General features: G+C 44.3%; 1 protein-coding gene across 5 annotated transcripts in view; it reads right to left on the reverse strand.

Annotated features, from left to right (window-relative positions):
- The window catches only part of ADGRE1 (adhesion G protein-coupled receptor E1), a 46,923-nt gene extending 35,650 nt beyond the window's left edge, over positions 1-11,273 (reverse strand). Inside the window, exons 1-3 of one of the 5 annotated variants that reach the window (XR_002642539.3) lie at positions 11,046-11,272; positions 7,835-7,897; positions 1,144-1,290 (exon numbers count right to left, since the gene is read on the reverse strand). Coding sequence is in view for 1 of the 5 variants with exons in the window: in XM_022557289.3 (XP_022412997.1) it covers positions 1,144-1,290; positions 7,835-7,897; positions 11,046-11,076 (241 nt within the window). In the remaining 4 variants the exon portion in view is untranslated. Of the gene's footprint in view, positions 1-1,143; positions 1,291-7,834; positions 7,898-8,166; positions 8,186-11,045 lie in introns of those variants that run through there. The other 4 variants (XR_002642538.3, XR_016391519.1, XR_016391520.1 and 1 more) reach the window with 4 other exon arrangements.
- Positions 11,274-19,772: the final 8,499 nt, after the last annotated feature.

Below are 19,772 nucleotides of genomic sequence, written 5' to 3' on the forward strand. Positions count from 1 at the left end.
AATCCAGCCTGCTCCCTGTTTGTGTAAATAAAGTTTTATTAGAACACAGCCCCACTCATTTATTTATGTATCATCTATGGCCGCCTTTGCACTACCCCTGGAGTACTAAGTAGTCAAGAGAGATCATTCAGCCAGCAACCTCCAAAATATTTACTATCTGGCCCCTTACAGAAAAAGTTTGCAGACCCCTGCAAACTATGTCAGAGGCATAGTCGGACCTTTACAGTCAAGAGGAGAGTTTGGGTCTAAATATAAGGAATACAAACCAAAAACTTAGCTTATTCTGGGAATTATTTTAGTTTCTATTATTTATGTTGATAGTAGCTCTTGGGACTGTACATGTGCCTAACACACGGTATACACTACCGCATATAATCACAAATACCCTTTAATGTAGGTACTCTTATACTCCCATTTTACAGATGGAAATAGTGAGGCTTAGAGAGATTAAATACAATTTCCCAACGCTTCACAACTGGACTGTGGCAAATAGGTAAGTGGTTGAGAGATCGCTGTTACACTCAAAAAGACCTGGGTTTGAATTCCAGTTTGACTGATCCTAAAGAAGTCGTTTCAGTTCTCCAAGCCTCGGTCTTCTCATCTGTACGGTGGAGATCATCACAACGACTACACTTGACGTAATGTGAAAATGCACATAAAGCCCCTCACACAGGGCCTGGCACTCAATACATGCAGAAAATCTTGTGATTTGCATGGAGAGGCGACCAGAAGGAAATCAGTGGTTATTTCCAGATATTGACAAACAGCATAATTTTGTTTCTTTTTATTCTAACACTTGTCTCTAGTCATTGGAGGTTTTTGTGACCAGGAACAGTAAGAAAGAAAGAGGGGGGGAGGGGGAGGGAGGGAGGGAGGAAGGAAGGAAGGAAGGAAAGAGAGAAAGAGAGGGGGGAGAGAGAGAAGGAGAGGGAGGGAGGAAGGAAGGAAGGAAGGAAGGGATTAAGAAAAAAGAAGAGAAAGAAAGGAAGGAAGGAAGGAAGAAAGAAAGGGAGAGACAAGGAGGGAAGGAGGGAGGGAATAACGCTTGGGAAAAAAGAAAAAGTACCTACATCTGCTGCCCAACCAGCTTCCACCTGATTTTCCAACTAAATGCTAGCGGATTTTGAGGGGGCATGAACTCACCTTTGCATTCCACTTGTGGGTCCCTGAACTTCGTCTGTCCATTGCTGGACAGGAAGCCTTTTTTGCAAGTACAGTAGTAATTTGTTGAAGTGTTGGTGCAGGTTGCGTACGCCGGACACATGGTGGTATCAGCACACCCATTCTTTTCTAGGCAATGGAGAAGAAAGGATTTGGGTTAGAGCACCGAGTGGGGCTGCAAGGGAAGCCAGCGCAAGAGAAGGAAGGTGACTGTTATGGGTTGAATTGGGTCCCCCCTCCCCAAAATGAGTTATTGAAGTCCTAAACGCTGGTCCCTGAGAATGTGACCCTATTTGGAAATAGAGTCTTTGTAAATGTAATTAAGACCTAAATTAAGATGAGATTATACTGGAGCAGGGTGGTCCTTTAACCTGATATGATTGGTGTCCTTCTAAGAACAAGAGGCGAGGCACAGAGACAGGGAGAACAGCACGTGATGATGGAGGCAGAGATCAGAAGGGTGCAGCTACAAGCCAAGGACCACCAAGCATGACCAGCAACGCCAGAAGCTAGGAGAGCTTGGAATAGATTCTCCCCTACAGCCTTGAGAGAAAGCACCTTGATTTCAGACCTCTGGCCTCCAGAACTGTGAGAGGATACATTTCTGTTGTTTTGAGCCACCTGGTTTGTGGTAATTTCAGCAGCCCTGGGAAACTGATACAGCCACCAAGGGAGCTCAGTGAAGGACCTTATAGACCCCAGACCCTTGCTGCTCCAAGTGTGGTCCACAGACCAGGACCTGCCTCATCTGGGATCCCCAAGAGATCTTGGGAAATCAGACACTGATTCGGATCTCGGGATGGACTTAAGATTCTGCATTGTTAACAAGTCCCTGAATGAGCATCAGAGCTCTAGACAGAAGAGTTATGAGCGAACATTACAGCCCTGCAACTGATTTTATTGCAGCCCCTGCTGACATCCGTTTTTTTTGTTTGTTTGTTTGTTTTTTGCGGTACGCGGGCCTCTCACTGCTGTGGCCTCTCCTGTTGCAGAGCACAGGCTCCGGACGCGCAGGCTCAGCGGCCATGGCTCACGGGCCCAGCCACTCCACAGCATGTGGGATCCTCCCGGACCGGGGCACGAACCCGTGTCCCCTGCATCGGCAGGCGGACTCTCAACCACTGCGCCACCAGGGAAGCCCACCTGCTGACATCTTGATTTTAGCCCAGTAGGACCCATTTCGGACTTCTGACCTCCAGAGCCGTAAGATAATGTTTTTGTTATTTTAATCCACCAAGTCTATGAGAATTTGTTACAGCAGCCACAGAAAACGAATCCAGTTCCGATTATACAGCTGTGGAAAACTGAGGGTCAGAGATGTTCAGTGACTTGCCCAAAGACACACAGCTGGCGAGGGGTGGCAGCAGATCTGTCAAAATCCAAAGTGTGTGGTTTTCACTACTGCTGGGCAAGAAGAGGTGGGTCTGGCTGGAAACGGAATAAATCTTCAGGCAATTTCTAAGACAATTCTATGCAAAAACTTTTTCAATTGGTTGTTTCAAGTCTTTTGTCTTGATGGACTGTAAGCTCCCAGAAGGCAGGGGTTTGTGTCTGTCTCATTCGGTGGGTGCTCGGTAATGAAGACCTCACTGAGAAGGTAACATTTGAGCAAAGACCTAAGGGAGCTGAGTGAGTGAGCTACGAAACTATTTAAGGCAGAGGAAACAGCAAGTGCAAAGGTCCTGTGGCAGGACCATGCCTAGTGATGTCATGGAATTACAAGATGGGTGTGGTTGGAGCAGAGTGGATGACAGGTGCATGGGAGGAGGTGATATGACAAAATCACGTAGGATCTGCTGGACCGTTGTAAGGTTTCAGCTTTTTATCAGAGACAGATGGGAGCCATGGGAGAGTTTGAGCAGAGGAGGAATACAGCATCACTTGGGTTTTAACATGATCCTTCTGGCCACTGGTTGGAGGATGAACTGTATCGGAGCAGAGGTAGGATGACCAGGTAGGAGGCAACTGCACTTGTCCAGGGGAGCGATGATGGTGGATACAGCCCAGGTGAGAACAGTGGCGCACATAAGATTCTGAATTTATTCAGACAGTCATGCTAATGGGATTTGCCGATGGATTGGATGTGGGATGTAATAGAAAGAGAGAAGTCAACAGAAGTGCCCCCATCAATTAGTCAGATTTATAAAGTGCTGCAAAAACAAAAGGGACAGATTTTCATTACTAAGGTCTTGAGAGCCAGAGTCTTTGCTACCTGCACACTGCCTTATTTATCCCTTCCCTGCACTATGCCTCAGGTTGTATCTCTCTTCTCATTTCCAGCTTCCTCTTTCATCTGCAAAGGCAACATTTCTTTTTGCAGATTTACTGTGTGTTACCACTTGTGATCTCTCAACTCTGAGTTTCCCATTACTTTCTTTCTTCCTCTAGCTCAATCCCTCAGGACTCAAATCCACCCCAAACCAGAATAGCAACACGGTCCTGTGTGACCGGCCACCTGCTAGCTTCTCTGGCTCATCTTCTACCTGGTCCCACCACCCACACTCACCTCTGCTCAGTTCTCCAAATTCTTTCTGGCCTGCAGATCTTGAGACGTGCCAGAATCATGTGAGCCAATTCCTTACAATAAATATTTACATATACTTATATGTAGCTATCCATTCTATTGATTCTGTTTCGCTGGATAACCCTGACAAATACAAACACCTACTATATGCCAGGCAATATTCTAAGCCCTGTGGATTCAGCAGAGGAACAAGACATACAAAATTCCCCACCTTCACGGAGATGATAATCTGATGAGACATACAATGTCAAAACTAGGGTAGTCGCTGAGAAGATAACTCATGAGCTGAAGCATACAGAAGGTGAGGGAGGGAGCCATGTATATATAGGGAGCAAAAGATTCCAGGCAGAAGGAACGGCACATGCAAAGGCCCTGGGGCAGGACAGTGCCTGGTGTGTTGCAGGACCAGCAAAGAAACCCAGGTGGCTGGAGCAGAGTGAGCGAGGGGGAGAGAGAGGGAGGAGGGGAGGGCAGGGAGGAGACAGGGCAGGTCGTGCAGGACTTTGTGGGCAGCAGGGAGGACTCAGACTTTTGCCCTGAGGGAGGAGGGAGCCCTGGAGGGCTGTGGGCAGAGGTGGGGCAGGACCTGACTCAAGGGCTCACAGGCGCCCTCTGGACATTCTTAGAAGGGCAAGGAAACAGGAGACCGGGGCAGAAGCCACTTCAACAATCCAACCGAGACATGCACGTGATCCTCAACCGTGAGCACAACAACTTAATAGATGGTCACTTAATTGACGAACATAGAAAATGAGACTCAAGGAGGCAAAGAGACTTTAAAAAATATAACTAGAACTACCATTTCCTAGGTGTCTTCCACCTGCCCAGCCCCTTCCTTAGATGTTCTGCAGTCGTCACGATAATGTTTTGAGGAGAGATGACCAAGCCATCCTGGTTTTCCCAGGACTTTCCTGGTGTTAGCACTCAAAGTCCAGCATCCTGGGAAACACCCCTTCCCTCCAGTCTGGGTCAAGCCAGGATAGTGGGTCACCCTACTTCAAGGTAAACATTAGGACTCCTTTCTACAGATGTGGAAAGGGAGGCCCAAGAGAGTTTGGAAAACCGTTTCCAGGTCACACCACGAGTCAGGATGCAAGAGAAGAGCCAAGTAGAGTGGACGGGTGTTAAGAGGGAGACATGTGCATCATCCTGGCTGTGCTCCACCACTGGCTACAAGCTTTGGCGCAGCTGCAGCCGAGCCAAGTAAGAACCAGTTAATTTGTGATGCTCAGAGGAGGAGACAGAGGAGGAAGGGGGGAAGGAAGAGGGAGGGGAGGAAGAAGATGAGGGAGAGGGAGTGGAAAGGGGGAGGGGTTGTCATTAATCAGGTGACAAGGGAACTATATTCAATTTCTTGTAATAACCTATAATGGAAAAGAATCTGAAAAAGAATATATATACACGTGTGTGTGTGTGTGTATAAAACTGAATCACTTTGCTGGATACCTGAAACTAACACAACATTGAATATTAACTATACTTCAATTTTTAAAAACAGTTTAAAAAAAAAGGGGGGTGGGGGGAATTCTCTGGCAGTCCAGTGGTTAGGACTCTGTGCTTCCACTGCAGGGGGCATGGGTTTAATCCCTGGTGGGGGAATTAAGATCCCGCATGCTGCGCGGTGAGGCCAAAAAAAAAAGTTTTAAAAATATGGGTGGGGGGATAGCAGCGTCTCTCGGCCCTACCCCCATCCAATTTACCTGATTGGCATCGCATCCCCGCCACTGTCTCGCTGGCCTAGAAGTATTGCCTGACAGATGCAGGAGTGTAACGGTCTCTGAGCAGGTGAACCTCTGTGATGTAATTCACACTCCAGAGCTCCTCCTGGGATCAGGCTGTGGCTGAAACTCTCCTGAAACACCTTCTGAGTGGCTAGTTCTTCCCCTATCCAATCCTGCTTCCCTCCCTCCCCTACAAGTGTCTCCTGAGAGTCCTTCCTTACTAAATTACTCACACAAGAATCCTCACCTCAGACTCTGCTTCTGTAGAAATTAACCAAAAGCAGGCGGTGATCCTTATTTTTGTTTCTTTGGGTTTTTAAAAAAAATTGTTTTTATTGAGGTATAGTTGATTTACAACGTTGTATTAGTTTCGGGTGTACAGCAAAGTGATTCAGTTCATGTACATATATATATTCTTTTATATATATACATATATATATTCTTTCAGTTCATATACATATATTCTTTTTCAGATTCTTTTCCATTATAGGTTATTCCAAGATATTGAATATAGTTCCCCGTGCTATACAGTAGGACCTTGTTGCTTATCTATTTTATATATAGTGCTGTGTATCTGTTGTTTCATTTGTCTTTATCTTTTTTTAAGAAGGTAATAATTACTTATAGTAAAAAAATTCAAACAATGCAGAAGTATATAAAATTAAAAGTGAGGATTTCCCTGTGCCCCATCGTTATACTCAGGGGTCACCACTAGGTTAGGTCCTATTCACAAGCTCAGTCATGTAAATATAACATCAAATATAATTGAATTTATAAATTCACACAATTTTCTGAACACAAATGGTATCACTTAACATACAGTCCACTGTGCTGTCCAACACAGTAGCTACTAATCATATATGGCTGTTTACACTGAAATCTATTAAAATTAAATAAAATGAAGCATTGATTCTTCAGTTGCACTAGCCTCGTTTAAGTTCTCAGTAGCTCCATTGACTGGCGACTACTGTAGATCTAGAACGTGTTCATTGTCATAGAAAGTTCTTTTGGACGGCTCTATTCTACTATTACTTTCTTTTTCATGTAACCAAGAGCAGCAAAATTTGCCAAGGGTTGAAGTTGAGCAATGGGTACATGGGAGTTTGTTATACTATTTTTCCTACCTTTGAATGTTGAAATACTTCTACAGTTAAAAAAATTAAGAAAATAATGTTTGGGGCAATTTTCCAAGTCAGTTCACATGACCAAACTTAAGCTTTTTATCAGCTGTATAGCATTCCATTATATCCAGGGGCTCTAACTGTGCCAGAGATAGCTAGGTAGCCCAAGACCAAACAAAAACTTCACACTCTCCTTTCCGTGGTGTAGAATTGACAGTAGGAGGCAACTACCCTGCCATGGACTACATTTCCCAGCTCACCTTGCATCCAGGTATGGTCACGTGACCATGAACGGCGTTGACGTGTGTCACTGCAGAGCCTGAGTTTTAATAATGTGGCTTCGCCACTGTCTGCAGAGTCTCTGAGATACTAGTATGGCTGAGCCACAAAACAGAAAGCATCTGGGTCCCCGAATCACTACATGTAGGAAAACCACCCACCAGCCAGAAATATCCTCACTGGGCTCTTAAACAAACAAGAATGAAATTTCTTTTTCTTAAGCCACTGACAGTTTGGGGTTTATTTGTTACAGTAGCTTGAGCTGGTCTCACAAATGCAACAATTTATCCAGCCAGCCCCCTGGTGTAAGCATACATTTAGTTTATTCCAAGTTGTTACCATGTTTTTTTTCCCCAGCGGACAAAACACCCCATTCAGAGGCCACACTTCACTGCTGCAAGATGCCATAAGCTATCCCTACGCAAACACCCACACACCATCTCGGGAGGAACGAGAGTAGGGTGAGGAGATTTGAAAGATTAACTCTTCGTACCATAAAGGCTGAGTTTCCCAAATAAGGCTGGGCCAGGAAACTGAGACACTGAGAACACAGAACTGGCCATGTTTCTCCTCCTGGATCCAGCAGGAGCTTGTGTGGAAGATCAGAATACTGAACAAAACATCTAAAAATGCACTTTTTTTCCCCACGTTGAGTTGTAGTTTAAATAAATCCCATCCCCATCCCCACTGCCCCATCATTCATGAAGCTCTTCTCACACATGCCAGGTAGTATACAACGTTACCTCTTTGGTTTTAAGCTTCACAACATCCCTGTGACATAGGAAACCTCGTTACCTGTATCTCGCAGCTGAGGAAACTGAAGATCAAAGAGGTCGTGTGACCTGCCTGAGGTCACACAGGAAGTTTAAGGCACAAGAGAAAAAGCTTGGGTGGGAACCAGGAGACCTGGATGTTATCCCTTGCCCAGCCACGGACTAGTTTGTGGCAAGTGTCCACCTGTGTCTCTGCCTCCTGGGTCAGAAGATTCTCCTCCCCGCCACACTGGGCATATAGATTCCCCAACTTACGTCTTGCCATTGATTCCAGTGAGGGTAATGTGAACATTCCCCAGGTGTATATACCACAACACTCTGTGAAGAAAGAAAAGAAAAACACCATGACCCATCAAGAAGCTCTTTGGACTCAACCTGAAAAACTACTCTTGGTGTAGCCTCATAGAAACGGGTTTGATGAGCTTAGATGAAAGCCCCAAGTGAATGACAAGCATACATTATTTTATATAACATTCACAGCCACCATTCCTGCTTTTCTGCACTTCATTTTCGTTTTTCATTTTGTTTGTATTATCTTCATTTTTTTTTCATTTATAAAGAGTTCCAGATGATTTTCAAAAACATACATTGAGGAAATTCCCTGGAGGTCTGGTGGTTAGGACTCCGCACTTCCACTGCAGGTAACATGGGTTCGATCCCTCATCGGGGAACTAAGGTCCCGCAAGCCGTGCAGCACGGCCAAAAAGAAAAAAAAAAAAAAACTAATAAGAACCTACTGTATAGCCCAGGGAACTCTACTCAATATTTTGTAATGGCCTATATTGGAAAAGAATCTAAAAAACAGTGGATATATGTATATGTATAACAGATTCACTTTGCTGTACACCTGAAATTAACACTACATTGTAAATCAACTATACCCCAATAAAAATTAGAAGGAAAAAAACATCCCCATACATTGAAACATGCATTCTCAAAAGAAATAATATCTGCCCCCAAGAGCAAAGCTTGGTTCTTGGGGAGAGACGAAAAAATCTTACTCTTCATGTATAAGACACATACAGATATACATATAATATATAAATAAGTATATAGTATATCTGTAGTATTAAATTTTAATGGGAGGGTAAGACAATTTTTTTAACATCTAAAAGGCAGTGCAGCCCCCCCAACATTCAGCTCCTCTCCATCATCACATCATATCATCACATCATCACCAACACCATCACCACCATCGTCAATGTCAACATCACCACTCTTTGCTTATTAAGGGCAGAATAGAGTGCTAATGGCCAGCACCAGTGCTGACACCCCAAAGAAACAAGTCTGCATCTTAGCATTTGAGGTCCACAAATTACCTGCTCCTTCTAACGAAACCCGCCAGTCGACAAGTCCCACGGACCCAAACTCCCAACTTTCTTATTTTCACTAACTGAAATTCTCTCGCTCTTTACTTATTTTAAAGGCAACAGAACATCGTGTTTAAGCATACCAGTGCTAGGGTCAAAATGCTTGGGCTTAAAACTCTGCTTCACCAATTACAGACTACGTGGCCTTGGGAAAGTTACCTAATCTCTTTGTGACCACATTTTCTCCTCAGTGAAATAAGGGAAACGGATCCAATGTACAACACGGAGAAAATCCACACTTGTTGCTTAGATAAGGTCTCCCATTCTTAGAGTTGAACCAAAGACCCAAACTCACGAGACCCGTGAAGGAAACCATGACATGGAAGATAAGCAAGACCCAGAAAAACTGAGAGCTGAAGAAAAGTAAATGGCTCCATCGCATTGTTCAGGCCTCAGCACAAACATCACTTCTGCAGAAATACCTTCCCCTGACTTCCCTCTTCTACGTAAGCCCCAGTCACACTCTACGACAATTTCTTTCAGAGCGCTTGCCACTCCCTGAAATGCTTTTGTTTATTTGTTATTTGGAGCGGCATAGTTTAGAGATGTACAGACTCTGGATCCGGGATGCCTGTTTTTAAATCCTAGCTCTACCCCTTACTAGCTAAATGGTCTTGGGCAAGTTATTTAATCTCTTCGGCCTCATTTTTCTCCTTTGTAAGATGGGACTATTTTATTGGAATTGGGGTAGAGTTGCTTTACAATGTTGTGTTAGTTTCTGCCGTACAGCGAAGTGAATCAGCTATGTGTATACATAGATCCCCTCTCTCTTTTGGATTTCCTTCCCATTGAGGGCGCCACAGAGCATCGAGTAGAGTTCCCTGTGCTATGCAGAGGGTTCTCATTAGTTATTTTATACACAGTAGTGTGTATCTGTCAATCCCAATCTCTGTATTCATCCCACCCCCGCCCTTTCCACCCCTTGGTGTCCATATGTTTGTTCTCTACATCTGTGTCTCTATTTCTGCTTGCAAATAGGTTCATCTGTACCACTTTTCTAGATTCCACATACACGCGCAAATATACGATATTTGTTTTTCTCTTTCTGACTTACTTCACTCTGTATGACAGTCTCTAGGTCCATCCACGTCTCTACAAATGACCCAATTTTGAAAATAAAAACAAAAATAAACAAATGGGACCTAATGAAACTTAAAAGCTTTTGCACAGCAAAGGACACCATAAACAAGACAAAAAGACAACCCTCAGAATCAGAGAAAATATTTGCAAATGAAGAAGCTGACAAGGGATTAATCTCCAAAATATACAAACAGCTCATACAGCTCAATATCAAAAAAGCAAACAACCCAATCAAAACATGGGTGGAAGACCTAAATAGACATTTCTCCAAAGAAGGCATACAGATGGCCAAGAAACACATGAAAAGATGCTCAACATCACTAATTATTAGAGAAATGTAAATCAAAACTACAGTGAGGTATCACCTCACACCGGTCAGAATGGCCATCATCAAAAAAGCTACAAACAATAAATACTGGAGAGGGTGTGGAGAAAAAGGAACCCTCTTGCACTGTTGGTGGGAATGTAAGTGGGTACTGCCACTATGGAGAACAGTATGGAGGTTCCTTAAAAAACTAAAAATGGAACTACCATAGGACCCAGCAATCCCACTAGCCTGAGAAAATGGGACTATTAATGACCCAATATCAGAGGCATTTAGTGAAGACTGAATGCATTCTCTATTTGAGGAACTTAGAACGGTGCTACTTGGGAGGTTGCTATCACCGTTAGTGGCTTTCTTTCTTCCTATCTCCTCCCACCGGTATGTCAGCCTCACAAGGGCAGAAACCTTGTTTGTTTGTTCACTGCTCTCTTCTCAGTGCCTAAAACAGCACCCAGCATACCGTGGGTGCTCAGGAAATACATGTCAACTGAATGACTATAACGAAACTCTTCCTTGACAGATGAATTCCCTGAACCGACTGATTTTGGTCAAAGGTTCCCCAGTGAAGGTGTTTGCAGTGTCTAGCCTAGAATTATGATCTCTTGGCTGGACAGTTGAGGCCCTCTCTTTTCCTTACCGTCTATTTCCAGTGCAGGCTCTCCCCAGACCCCCTATTCAGGCTCATACTCACCCCAAAAGAGGAGAAAACTGAAGCTCCACATCGTGCAGGTTCTGTCATTCAATGAAGAGTACTTTCTCGCTGTTCCCAGGGTTTTCAGTAACAGAGGGTGCGGGGAGAGGGGAAGGGCAGAGCCAGAATTGCTCAATGCAGCCAAGGCATCATGGCCCTTTTTGCTAAGTTGCCTCCACTCATAAAGGAGAGTCTGACAAGCCTCTAATCCTCTCCTTTCTCCACAGTGAAGAGAAGTTTGTCTGGCTGATGGGTCCCTGTGTGGGTCTATCTCCCTCTCTCTCTCTACTTCCTTCCTGCTCACTTTTTTCTTCCCCCAGCAACATCTATCTCCTGTCTCTCATCACCTTATTTTATTGCACCCAATAATAAATAAGCTTCCACTACCCAATGAAGCAAGCCCCAAACTCAACGGTCTCCTCCCAGCCTGCCCCCATACAAACCATCATCAGAGCCCTCAGGTACCAGGCACTGTGCTAAACATATTTCCAATAAAATTTAAGTTCACCGTCATGTCAACATCATATACTAGGGATTCCTACCCTCACCTATTTCACCAAAAAAGTACAATTAAAATGGAAACCAAGGTTGAGAGAGGAGATGCGACTTGCCCAAGATTACCCGGACCCGAGCTTTGAATCCAGAACCCTCTGACTCCAAGGTCTAGAGCTTTCACCATTTCATTTGCCTTTAGCTCCCCACAATATCTGATCACTGGACAGTGACACACCCCATTCCCAGCACTGCCCCCAAACCAACCCAACACACACACACACACACACACACACGTGCCATCTCATAAACACGGTGATCTAGGAATGTCTTAGTTAGGGTCCCCCAGTTGTAGATGCTCAGACAAGGATTCTCGTGAAGGTAGTTCATCAGGGAGGTGACCCCAAAAAACTCCATCTGGGGATGGGGGAAGTGAGAGAGGGAAGGGAAAGAACCTGCAGTGAATTTTATCAGGCAAATTACCCAATAAGAAACTGAAACTTAATGTGGCTGGGGACCTCTGGAAGGTAACCTAGAGCACACTCTTCAGAGTGATCCCAACTGTCAGGGGAGGGAGTTGGGGTATTTATCCACCAGCTACTGTCAGTCACTGATTGAGGCTTGTGTCAACCCAAGACCTGGCCTCCAAGCAGATAGAATGGGCTCCAGTTCATAACCCTGTTGAAGACAAAATGCAGTGGCTGGCACATGTCAGTCTAGTGTGCCTTAAGGGTTGAAGGTCATAGGTGTGGACGGGCACCAAGAACACCTGCTCCAAGCCAAAACTTAGGTGCAAAGACCAGTCCCACGTTCTTGGGAAGAAGAGCCCCACTTGCTTTTATATTCTTCTTTTTTGCTCTGTGCAAGGCAAAATATACACCTTGGAGTTATGGTAGCTGAAGCAGATCCATCAGTGGTTCCATCTGTTCATCAGGAGACCCTACCCAATGAGGCTGCAATTACGAGCCAGCACAGAAATACAGTAAAGTTCACCAAGAAGGGAGATGTTAAGAGAAGCTCTGGAGGATAAAAACACTCTAGCACCAGATCGCCAGGGGTCCAAATCTTGTCTCCACCGCTTGCTAGTTATGTGTGGTCCTGGGCAAGTTCTTTTTTTAATTTTTTTTAACGTCTTTATTGGAGTATAATTGCTTTATAATCGTGTGTTAGTTCTGCTTTATAACAAAGTGAATCAGTTATACATATACATATGTTCCCATATCTCTTCCCTCTCGCGTCTCCCTCCCTCCCACCCTCCCTATCCCACCCCTCTAGGTGGTCACAAAGCACTGAGCTGATCTCCCTGTGCTATGCGGCTGCTTCCCACTAGCTATCTGTTTTACGTTTGGTAGTGTATATACGTCCATGCCACTTTGTCACAGCTTACCCTTCCCCCTCCCCATATCCTCAAGTCCATTCTCTAGTAGGATAAAGAAGATGTGGCACATATATACAATGAAATATTACTCAGCCATAAAAAGAAACGAAATTGAGTTATTTGTAGTGAGGTGGATGGACCTAGAGTCTGTCATACAGAGTGAAGAAAGTCAGAGAGAGAAAAAGAAATACCGTATGCTAACACATATATATGGAATCTAAGAAAAAAAAAAGTCATGAAGAACCTAGGGGCAAGATGGGAATAAAGGCACAGACCTACTCTTTTTTTATTTTTTATTGAAATATAGTTGATTTACAATGTTGTGCTATTTTCAGGTGTACAGCAAAGTGATTCAGATAGATATATACATATATATATATTCATTTTTTTACATTCTGTTCCGTTATAGGTTATTGCAAGATATTGAGTATAGTTCCCTGTGCTCTACAGTAGGTCCTTGTTGTTTATTTAGTTTATATAGAGTAATGTGTATCTGTTAACCCCAAACTCCTAATTTATCCCTCCCCTCCCTTTCCCCTTTGGTAACTATAAGTTTGTTTTCTATGTCTGTGAGTCAATTTCCGTTTTGTCAATAAGTTCATTTGTATCACTTGTTTAGATTCCACATATAAGTGATATCATCTGGTATTTGCCTTTCTCTGGCTTACTTCACTTGGTATGATAATCTCTAAGTCCATCCATGTTGCTGCAAATGGCATTATTTCCTTCTTTTTTATGGCTGCGTAATATTCCATTGTATAAATATATCACATCTTCTTTAGCCATTCACCTGTTGATGAACATTTAGGTTGCTTCCGTGTCTTGGTTATTGTAAACAGTGCTGTTGTGAACATTGGGGTGCATGTATCTTTTCAAATTATGTTTTTCTCTGGATATACACCCAGGAGTAGGATTGCTAGATCATATGGTAACTCTACTTTTAGTTTTTTAAGGAACCTCTGTACAGTTCTCCATAGTGACTGCACCAATTTATATTCCCACCAACAGTATAGGAGGGTTCCCTTTTCTCCACACCTTCTTCAGCAATTAATTTCTCTATGCCTCAACATGCCATCTGTAAAATGGGCTTGATAAGCAGGACATATTTCATGGGGTTGAGGCGAGCATCAGAGGAATGGCTGTATATGACAGATCCTGACACACAGGAAAATCTCCAAGGCTTGGCTATTACTCAAATTCTTTGATAGTCCTTCCTTCAAGAGGGGGAAACCTAATTCTTCTCTCCTTGGGTATGAGCTGGACTTAGTGACTTGTTTCTAAGGAACAGAGAAAGGAAGATGTGACCTTGTGTGGGATCTGAGACATCTGAGGTTGTAAGCATCATGGTGGTTTTCCCCCCCCTCTTTCTTTCCAGGATCATTCACTGAAAGGACATCAGTTACCATGTTGTGAGGACACTCAAGCAGTGCGATGGAGAAGCCCACACGAGGGGGAACTCAGATTCCAGCCAACAGCTTGACTGTGACCTCCTGAGAAGACCCTGATCGAGCTCCACCCAGCTAAGCCACCCCCAGATTCCCAACCCTCAGAAACTGTAAGAAAATTAAAAATGTGTTGTTTTAAGCTGTTACATTTGGAGAGTGATTTGTTACACAGCAGGAGATAACTGATACACTTAGAAGCAATTGTCCCTGTCAGTTAAAAAAAAAAAAAAAAAGGATCATCATAACATCATAGGGTTTGAGGTTTAATGTGATAAAGCCATAAAATCCTGCCTGGCAAAAATTATACTCAATATTATCAGTTATTATTGACATTGTGTCAATAATAAGTGGTCACAGCTACTGATTGGAGGCATGGTGCCAGCAGTGACTCAGTTAGAAGAGTCAGCAAGTCCATTTCAGGCAGGACCTTCCATTGAACATGAAAGAATTTAGACCGTCTCCGCAGGGCAATAAAAGAGATTTTAGTGAGGAAATAATGGTCACATTGGTATTTTACAACACTTGTGTTGTGTAGTATGGGTGTCATACAGGATGTGGTCATGGGTGGGGAGATGGAGAGAAGAAAGGTGTGATGACCTGGAGGAGGGCAAGGGCTGTGGAGACGAAGAGGAATTTAGGAGGCAGGAACAGCAGAATGGGGGGATGTCTGGATGTAGGTGGGGCGTCTGGGACCGAAGGAGGAATTGACCGTTGGAGGTAAGGTTTTTCAACCAAGTCCAGATTCCTCAGGGGGCCTGGGGGCGAGACGAGGTTGTGGATGAGTTTCCTGATGCTCCCAAAACAAATCGCCGTAAACATAGCGGCTTGAAACAACACAAATTTATTACATTACAGGTCTGGAGGCCAGCGTCCCAAATGAGTCTTAGCGGGGCTGAAATCAAGATGTCAGCAGGGTTGCGATCCTTCTGGAGGCTCTAAGGGAGACTCTATTCCTTGTCTTTTCCAGCTTCTGGAGAGAGCCGACATCCCTGGGCTCAAAGCCCCTTCCTCCATCTTCAAAGCCAGCAATGCAGTATCTCCAAAATCCCTCTCTCTCTTTCTCTCTCCCTCTCTCTCTCTCTCTCACACACACATTCACTCCATGGATGGATGGATAGATAGACAGATGGATAGATGGATAGATAGATAGATAGATAGATAGATAGACAGTAGATAGATAGATGATAGATAGATAGGCGATAGATAGATAGATAGATAGATAGATGATAGATTTGTCTCATTCCCTCTGTCTGCAGTCTCTCTCCCTCTCTCTCTCCGTCTCCTTCTCTCTCTGACCCTCCTTCCACCCCCCTTTAAAAGGATTTTGTGATTACATTAGACCTACTCAGATCACCCAGAGTATTCTCCTGTCTCAAGACCCTTAACTTCATCACACCCGCAAAGTCCCTTTTGCGGTAGAAGGTCATATATTCACAGCCTCCAGGGACTAGGATGTGGCCAACCTGGCGGGGGTTGGGGGGAGCCTCATTATTCTACTGACCGCAGATGGGGTCTGGGATCCTGGTGAGTGATTGGGGGTGCAAGCTGCCAGTCACCCTTCAAACGCTAAAGAAGTGACCGAGGCTATGAAATCTGGATGGCAGAGATCCTCCGGGGATGAGGGCAGGTTTAGGGGGTGAAGAAAGGGAAGGAAATGCACAATTCTAGTAAAGTGGCTTGTGGAAGATGAACTATTGTGACTTTCCCGGCAAAGGGGAAATTGAGGGACACTCAAGACTACAGAAGTCAGTCTGGAGGAGCCCCAGAGACGTCACTCATCTGTACTTCCTTTTTCTTTATTGGAGTGTAGTTGCTTTACAATGTTGTGTTAGTTTCTGCCGTACAGCAAAGTGAATCAGTCATGCGTATACATATAGCCCCTCTGTTTCAGATTTCCTTCCCATTTAGGTCACCACAGAGCATTGAGTAGAGTTCCCTGTGCTCTACAGTAGGTTCTCATTAGTTATCTATGTTATACATTGTAGTGTATGTATGTCAATCCCAATCTTCCAGTTCATCCCACCCCCCCTTCCCCCCTTGGTAACCGTAAGTTTGTTCTCTACATCTGTGACTCTATTTCTGCTTTGCAAAGAAGTTCATCTCTACCATTTTTCAAGATTCCATATATAAGCGATATTATACAATATTTGCTTTTCTCTTTCTGACTTACGTCACTCTGTATGACAGTCTCTAGGTCCATCCACATCTCTGAAAATGGCAGCACTATTTCGTTCCTTTTATGGCTGAGTAGTATTTCATTATATATATGTACCACATCTTCTTTACCCAATACTCATCTTCACTCTTAATGAGGGTGTCGGAGGGAGGGTGGCTCCAGGGCAGCCCTACCCAACTTGACGTGTTCCTCCTATACTCTAAAACCCCCCATGGCTCCCTAGTACCCTCAGGATGAAGTGCAGGCTCATTAATACAGCACTCAAGACCCTGCCTAATATACCATAATTCAAAAAGAAACATGCACCCCAATGTTCATAACAGCACTATTTACAATAGACAGGACATGGAAACAGCTTAAATGTCCATCGACAGAGGAATGGAATATTACTCAGCCATAGCAAAGAATGAAACAATGCCATTTGCAGCAACATGGATGGACCTATCACTCAGATTGTCATCCTGAGTAAAATAAGTCAGACAGAGAAAGAAAAATATCGTATGATATTGCTTATACGTGGAATCTAAAAAAAAATGGTACAAATGAACTTACAAAACAGAAATAGAGACACAGAGGTAGACAACAAACTTATCATTACTGGGGGGGTAAAGTGAGGGAGGGATAAATTGGGAGATTGGGATTGACATATACACACCACTATATATAAAATAGATAACTAATAAGGACCTACTGTATAGCACAGGGAACTCTACTCAGTACTCTGTAATGACCCATATGGGAGAAGGATTTTAAAAAGAGCAGATATATGTATACACAGAGCTGATTCACTTTGCTGTACAGCAGAAACTAGCACAACGTTGTAAATCCACTATACTCCAATAAAAGTTTTTAAAAATTATAAAATAAAAACCACAATGCAAATACAAAAAAAAAAAAAAGACTCTGCCTAGTCTTATATTGGTCCCCCTCTGACTTCATTGTTTCCTTCTCCCTCCAAAGCCCCAGTCATCCTAAACTAACCAAAGTCTCCTGTAGTGGACACTGTCGATGGCATGTCCAGCCACCCTTGAAGCTGGACACCCATCCGCCAGCTGCTGTGGGTGTTGCCTGCTAACGGCTCACAGCTTCCTGTTCTCCAGAGAACTGCTCTCCAGTTCAATGCCTGCACAAACCCTCAGAGCCAGCCCACGGCCAATAACCGATGGTCATGGAGGTCAAAACCTCACTCCAAAGTGAGGTCAAGGGCTTCCCTGGTGGCGCAGTGGTTGAGAGTCCGCCTGCCGATGCAGGGGACACGGGTTCGTACCCCGGTCCGGGAAGATCCCACATGCCGCGGAGCGGCTGGGCCCGTGAGCCATGGCCACTGAGCCTGCGCGTCCGGAGCCTGTGCTCCGCAACGGGAGAGGCCACAACAGTGAGAGGCCCGCGTACAGCAAAAAACAAAAAAAACAAAGTGAGGTCAGCTGGGTGGTGTTATTCAGGCTCCAGGGATGCCCGTGGGGTCAGGCAGAGGCTGGGCTCCAGCTAGGACTACCTCCGTGCTCAACTCTTTCTTCTATCCTACCCTGTTCCCCTCACTTGTCCTCTGCTAAATGCCCTCCCTCAATCAACCCTGAAACAAGAATCCTCATGGCAGAGTCAGCTTCCAGGAGGGCCTGAGAATCCCTTCCAGCCATTAAACACTAAGCTGTCTCCTGACCCCAGGTCTGACATGGATACTCACCCCATATCCTATGCATCTTTCCCATGGAAATATCATCTCCTCCCGTGGGGAGTGGGGGAGGGAGCTTTCCAATATAAATACCACCTCCTCCAGGGAGCCTTCCCATGTAAATTTCACCTCCTCCAGAAAGCCCTCCCTGCCCTCCACTTCAGGATTAGCACAGACCTCCTCTGTGCTCCCCGAATCCCAACACTCAGTATGATCTATGCTTGTTTGAATGTCTGTTTCTCTCCAAAGACTGGGAGCATCCCCTGGGGTAGGGAAGGAATTCCGTTGGCTGTTGTATCCCAGAAAATTAAGAAACAAATGAGACGGAAGAAAGAAAGAGGAGCTGATGAATCTCCTGACCCTCCCCTGGCCCCAGAAAGATGACCAGAGATTTGAGGGCGTGGGAGCTGGACAAAAGGAACAGGAGTCCTAGGAGGGATGCAGTTGATGAAAGACAGAGCCACAGCTTCCTTAGAAGGATTCATAGTTATCCGGGCTCCTCAGACCCCTGCCAAGCAGGGGTGGTTTGTTGACAATCCCCGAGAACCACACCCGGTTCAATGACTCCTTAGGATGACTTACAGAACTCAGCCTATAGCCATCGTCACAGTGAGATACAAAGAAAATCAACAAGAGGAAAGAGTTGAGGTCCAGAGGAAATTAGGTGCCAGCTTCCAGGGTTGCCTAGGGCCAGGAGTGGAGGGAGGGAAGGATTACAAAAGGGCTCAAGAAAACTTAGGGATATGATGGAAACGTTCTGTATCTTGATTGTGGCAGAAGTTATCAAAATGCATCCAATTTTACACTTGTGAAAGGAAGCAGATTGTTGTACATAAATCACCCCCTCAATAAATTTGGTAAGATGGGCTCCAAAGTAAAGAGTACCCAGACCCAGCATTCCGCCAAATCATTTTACTGTGCATGCCACATGAAGGGACCCAATTGTTATATTGCACATACTGTGTATAAAGGGACCAAATTATTTTATGCTATGTAAAGGGATCAGAAGACATGAGTTTAGAGTTTCTCCAGTGAAGTGTGGTCTCTTTTTCATTTAAACATTTGTTTAACTAGAAAGCTGATGTTATTTCACAATGCTAAATACACATGACCCAGCAAGTTTAGGAACGATCTAAATCTATACTTCCTTTAAAACTAAAATGAGACAACAAAAACTAGTACAGTTCATGTTTCCTAACTGCACCCTGACACGTAAGAAATGTTTCTTGGAAATCCTTCCACATCGATAGTTAGAGCCTGGGTACACCCCTGAACCTACATAGTGAATGTGTAATAATTTGCATTTCCATTTCCCTGTGGGTACATCACTGGTGTTTGCAAGCATTGCTGTACACCTACTCTCCCTCTGCAAAATAACTGCAGAAACTCAGTTCCCTGAATGGTTTTCTAGTTATCATTCCATCTCACAGCTAGAGGAACTGCAACTAGACCTCGTTTGGACAGAACCAGAAGCAGAACCAGAAGAAGATGTGGATAGACAGAGCTATGAGAGAAAAATAATACATCATCATATTTGCTCCCTAAACCTAGGGCCCCCCCACCC

This window comes from Delphinapterus leucas, unplaced genomic scaffold (assembly GCF_059928025.1).
Source record: "Delphinapterus leucas isolate spDelLeu-1000000601 "Yukka" unplaced genomic scaffold, BTC_Dleu_Yukka2 spDelLeu_asBTCV2_sq25, whole genome shotgun sequence".
Lineage (NCBI taxonomy): Eukaryota > Metazoa > Chordata > Mammalia > Artiodactyla > Monodontidae > Delphinapterus > Delphinapterus leucas.